The sequence below is a fragment of the Austrofundulus limnaeus genome, unplaced genomic scaffold (assembly GCF_001266775.1).
Source record: "Austrofundulus limnaeus strain Quisiro unplaced genomic scaffold, Austrofundulus_limnaeus-1.0 Scaffold397, whole genome shotgun sequence".
NCBI lineage: Eukaryota > Metazoa > Chordata > Actinopteri > Cyprinodontiformes > Rivulidae > Austrofundulus > Austrofundulus limnaeus.
Genome location: NW_013952799.1, coordinates 306,887 through 312,677, shown reverse-complemented (window position 1 = coordinate 312,677; position 5,791 = coordinate 306,887). Strand labels below are relative to the sequence as shown.

The following is a 5,791-nucleotide window of genomic DNA, read 5'->3' as shown; positions in this document are numbered from 1 at the left end:
GATGGATGGATGGATGGATGGATGATGGATGGATGGATGGATGGATGGATGGATGGATGGATGGATGGATGGATTCCTACAGTCTTCTATGATGTGTCTAACTTTGTTAGGACAACCATGCTAACGACACTTTGCTTGTTTAAACGTGCCTCAGGTACCAACAGCTGTGTCCATTCAGGAACCAATGATTTGTGGCGGATGTGGCGAGCAGGTGTGTGACCGCTTCTTCCTATTGGCTGCAGGGAGGGTGTGGCACGGCGCCTGCCTCCGCTGCAGCCAGTGTCACTGTGAGCTGCAGACTCAGCCCTCCCTCTACTGGAGAGACGGAACCATCTACTGCCAGCAGGACTACTGCAGGTCTCCTCACTGAACTGCTCCACTCTCATCAGCATCTAATTACATTTCTCACACCTGGTTTGTCCTCACCTGTTAGGCTCTTCGGAGGGGGTCAGTGCGCTCGCTGCTTCCAGCCAATCCCACCCACCGCTTTGGTCATGAGGTCCGGCGAGCTGACCTTCCATCCTCACTGCTTCTCCTGCCAGGTATGCTGAAAWGCTCACAGTTGTTTGTTTTGCAAAGTTTTAAATAAATGTGGATTATTTCTAAAAATGTTTTTTGCAGGAATGTGATGTGAAACTAATGCCCGGGAACCTGTACTTCATGCAGGGCCCAAACCTGTACTGCCAATCACATTACACATTATCACATGGAGACGGAGGCAACATGGCCCTGACCGACCCTTCACAACCAAATCTAAATGAAGGTGAGTGATTTTATATAAAACCGTTGTTTCTGTGGCCACTAGAGGGCAGCAAACTCTACAATAATCACAATCACAATACAATAATCAGACACACTGAGATTCTCCTTAAATGTTAAAGGGTTGTATGGGTATATCAGGATTTTTAATGAAATTAGCAGGCCCTTGAACATTGAGATTAAATTATAAATCTGCCTAAAAACTAAATATATTAGTTATTAGTGGGTAAAAATGTTCTCTCTGATGTCAGAGACAGGTCAAAACCAGGTGTCAGGCGAAGGGGAGGAGTCTGTCAGCAGCCCAGAACCACGACTGGAAGACAGGGAGGCCGGTGGGCGGACCCGCAGGCGGACCAAGCGAATCAGGACTTGTTTCCGCAGCGAGCAGCTGAGAGCTCTGGAGACTTATTTCGCCCAGAAGCACAACCCTGATGGCAAAGACTGGACCTGCCTCGCTCACAAGACCGGCCTGCCCAAGAGAGTCCTGCAGGTACACATCGTTTGATCGTGAGAGACTTCGTAAGAAAACAAAGTGACGCATCCTTTAAGCCTGGTATCTTTATACTTTATGTTAAAACAAAACTGTGACCAACATGTTCTTTAGAGTTTTATAATTAAAATATGAACAATTTAAATTATTAACATAGAACCATAATAGTCCTGCAGAGCTATTTAAGGCCGTTCCCGAAAAAGACACTGTCCAGATGGGAGCATATGTTCTTCTAAAACCTGTATATAAAGTTCTGTATTTCGATGCACCCCCATATCATCAGAGAGGCAGGCTAAAAGTAAGGAAAGTTTTATTTATATAGCGCCTTTCAGAGAAATAAATTCACAAGGTGCTGTACATTCAGGGAAGGGGGAGGGGCAGTTAAGACCGGTCATGCAGCAAAACACAGTTGTGCCACCGTAACAACAAAGACAACAGAAAAACTAAAAACCACACAAAGGAAGATGAGGAAAAAAGCAAAAAACATCATATTATATCAACACTGTGACACACTATGGTAACTCTGCATAGGGCAGGTTTATTAGCCAGAGGAGTAAGTGAGATTAGGGGGCCCGAAGAATCCAATCCCCAGAACCAGCACAGCCAAAGTTCAGAATATTGATGTTAACTGTTCATTCTGTGTGGCCCTCAGCCAGCTCTAGGATCCAGGTTAAATGGGTGTAAGAGGAGGGGGGAGGCGTGTGGTAGAGCCCTGTYGACGTGATCCAGCCAGGAAGAATTTAGTCAACAGACCAAGGCCGTTGTAGAGGAGAGTCAGATTCTGTAATCAGTTGTTTTGGGAACAGAAAAGTCAGGCAGACGATAATTTTCCATCTGCTTTAATGTTCTATTGGTGCGTCTCATGGTGGCGAGTCAATCAGGCAAATGGTGTGGACAAATTCCACCGAGCCGATCTATCAGCTTTCTCCAAGATGAATTCCATCTGGCCAGCAAGGTCCTGGGACCACAGCCGGCCCGCGACCCTCAATAGAACCGCTTGCAGACCGAGTCCAGTTCACTCAAGGCAAAATGTCCAAGTGCTGATAGAATACGGCCATCCATCCARTTGGTCAGTCAGCCAGGAGATGAAAAGCTACTGACGCTGTTTTGTAGAACCCCAGGAGACCACCAAGCCAATCTGTGATCCAGTGATCGGAGTCCAGATATATATCCAGAACAAAGAAGAACAGAGGTCCCCACCTTTGACATGTCCTCCCATGGAAGAAGAAAAAGCTTTGCTCTGTTAAAAGGAGGATAGTCTACATTTTTGTTGTAACAGATGTAGTGATGTGCTTTTAAACATACATTTTGGTTCACATTTCATGTTTTAATGATATTTACAAATATTTTTAAAAAAATCTATTTGGTTGGGTTTTCAAGGTCAGACAACCAAATAAATCATCTTCCAGTTGCTCTTTTTCTGTCTTGTTAATGTCCTTTTCATTCCACTCCTGGTGTTTTTCCACCAGGTGTGGTTTCAGAACGCTCGAGCCAAGCTGAGGCGCTCCCTCAACTCCGAGGACTCCCAGGTCAGCTCCCCCTCCAGAGCCGCTGCCCTGGCGGCCGCGTCCTCGACGCCGGCCTGCTCTCCGTCGGACCAGCCTCAGCCCTTCCCGACCAGCACCATCGACCAGCTGCAGCTCTCCCAGCTCACCGCCCCGATCAGCGAGCCCTCTTTGAGCCCGGTCCTCAATCCGCCGTCGTACCAGCTGCTGCAAAGCCCCGCCTTCTTCCTGGACTACGATTCCCAGAGTGCACCGGGGTGCATCTCCTCTCTGGAGCCCATTGGGGACTTTGGGGAGGCAGCAGGGGCGGTAGAGAGGAATACTGATACTTTTGAAGCACATTATAGCTAACTAGTGGTTTTGCAGTAACAGTTAGGTTTTTTAAAGTGAATTGGTAGTTAAATCACCAAAGATTATGATGAACTTTTTTGAGTTTATAACGATAACTTGATCCTGATTGAGGTAAGAGAACAAAGTAAGCTGTTATTGACATCAAGGAGTGTATTAGTCCAAAAGAAAACAATTCCATGAACCATTATTGCTGTGTATTTTTTATAGTAATGTGACTTGTTTTATTTATTTAGTGAATTAAAACTGTTTAAAAGCATTTCTCCTTCTTTTATGTCTCGTGTCACTATTTGAGTTAAAAATTTACGACATTAAAAATGACATTTAACTTTACAAATAATACAGTATATTGCATTTATGTGCTCATCGTACTTTTAAACGCACTATTATTTGCGTCTGTCAAATAGTTTGAGTGGCAGAGCATCTTTGTTATGACTGCATTATGGTTCAGAGATTTTGGTTTAGTTTTTGGATCTGGATCCAGTCCAAAAAGATTCAACTACCTGCTATTCCTTTAAATGTAAACCCCCAACCCATCCCACTAGAGGAATAATTTAAAATCTTGTGCAAAGTATTTAAAGTGACTGTGACAATCCATCGAATACAAAAAGTCAAAGAAAGCACATTTTTATGTAAGAAATCTTGCATAAAACATGTGATTTTACCTGTTTTGTCACATGAACAGCATATTTTCTTTTTAACTTCAGCCGAAGTGCGACAGRAAGTGACATCAAAGGGGAACTCTTTAAGAAAGAGAACTCTGTCAATGTTGTTTATTGAAACGATATTATTTGAACTCTGACTCGTCTTCCTTTATCTCTGATTATGACTCAAAATAATCTTAAGAAACATCAGATTTCTTCTCTACAGTCTGTGTCGTTGGCTGTTTTATCAATGCTTTGTTCCATGCAGGCATTCCCCTTTGACATCACTTCCTGTTCCTTTACATGCAAATATCTCAACAACTGTTCATCTCAGCAGCATGAAATTAGTTTTCCAATAAGCTAATTCTGTTATCTTTCCAACAATGTCTTTATATTAATTTAAAAAAATTCATGTCACAGTTTGTGACAAAAAAGGTCAAATGAACTGACCAGCAAACTGTTAGATGTTAGTATTTTTTAATTAAGACCTCCACTTCCTGGTTTTGCTCCAACCTTAACAACATGCATTCAGAACATAATAAAAAGCTCTTTTTGTAGATTCACACTCACATGCAYGTGGCCCTGTGCATGCTACAATTGATGGCATTTTAATTCATGGAGAGGCCTCACGCGGATTGGATTTGTGACGAGATGATTATGAGATTCTTCCGTGTTTTCCCAGTGAGACCTCTTTCACAACGAGTACAATCGTAAAGGAAATTTGGTAATATTGCAAAGACATTCTTTCATCAAAAACATCTTAATTAACTATCGGCTTCCTTTTCCTCCTCCATTAAATAAGCTATAATTAAAAAGGGAAAAAAAAATCATCGCCTACGAGCTGAAACGGGCCAACGTTTCTCAGATGGAGGAATGAGCTTTATGGGCATTCATTAATGTTAGCGTGCGTCAGAGGGCTCACCGACCAATAGGTGATGGTAGGGTGGTGGGGATTGTTTTAAAAAAGGTCAGAAGCAACAAATTTTTACAGAAGATACAACAAGTTGTTTGACGCGGCACAAGGTAGGAACAAAAATCTGATTTTTTTTGGTCTTTCTTGGTGTAGATTTGATTGTTTCTATTTATACTTGAAAAATCCCAATTTTGTTTTTAAATGACTTGTGTGGAGTGGATGCATTATCTTGAAATGTCATTATTTTAAACATCAAGCAGATATCAGTGTGAAAAATGTTTGAAACGTCTAATTTTAATGCAATATCACATCATTCTGTTTCCAGATGAGWCTATCGTTTTATCTCGGTACCTCACAGCTCACCCTCCTCGTCCTGGTCCTCCTCTGCCCGATCCCTCAAACGGTCGCATCATACCCCCAGTCCTCCACGGTGGACAGACATGAGCTGGAGTCCACCCTGGTTGATCTCCACTCGGCTCTGCAGAACCACAGAGATCCTAAAACTTTCCCGGACCGGCCTCGAGACCTTCTACGAGCTCTGCTGGGGTCCGAGGAACAGGAGGAAGAAGAGACGCTGCTGAGGGCCCAGAGAGGAGACGTCTTGGATCTGGCATTGGCGCCCTTCACCGGGGAGAACTCCCTGGAAAGCGTGCACTTTCTGGAGGGAGGAGAAGGAGAGGAGGGCAGGAAGAGGAACGACGCTCTGACCTCCATGGCTGGAGGACTCCAAGCTGTCAGCCGGGAGAAAGGAGGATTTGGTTTCCGATTTGGACGGAAAAGGTGGACAGAGAAGGAAAAAGTGGACMGAGGGTCCAAAACGAAGACAACAAGCAAAAGCAACAAGAGGAGCTTCAACTGGGGTGAAAGAGACTGATGTAAAAAAAAGTATAAAGCTTTCAGCTGATGATAAAGTAAACATGCAAAAGTGGTGACAAATGTAGATTTGTTTTTATTTACTGATGGCATAAATGGCAGCCAGATGTGTTCCACAGTTGATGCACAAAAAGCTGCCTTTAAACATTAGAAACAGAGCAATAAGGCAGAACGTCCTTGAGAACATAAAATATAATAAAATGTTTATTTCATGAGCACAGTGTGATTTCGTTATGAATAAAACAAAACTGTATAAGAT

The 5,791-nt window shown here is 43.2% G+C and overlaps 1 protein-coding gene across 2 annotated transcripts in view; it reads left to right on the top strand.

Moving 5' to 3' along the window:
- LOC106528696 (LIM/homeobox protein Lhx9) overlaps positions 1–3,352 on the top strand; it is a 6,408-nt gene extending 3,056 nt beyond the window's left edge. The window contains exons 3-7 of one of the 2 annotated variants that reach the window (XM_014023931.1): positions 155–357; positions 434–542; positions 622–763; positions 1,017–1,249; positions 2,719–3,352. In XM_014023931.1, the coding sequence (XP_013879385.1) occupies positions 155–357; positions 434–542; positions 622–763; positions 1,017–1,249; positions 2,719–3,105 (1,074 nt within the window). In that variant the 3' untranslated portion in view covers positions 3,106–3,352. Of the gene's footprint in view, positions 1–154; positions 358–433; positions 543–621; positions 764–1,010; positions 1,250–2,718 lie in introns of both variants that reach the window. The other variant, XM_014023930.1, reaches the window with a different exon arrangement.
- The last annotated feature ends 2,439 nt before the right edge of the window (positions 3,353–5,791 follow it).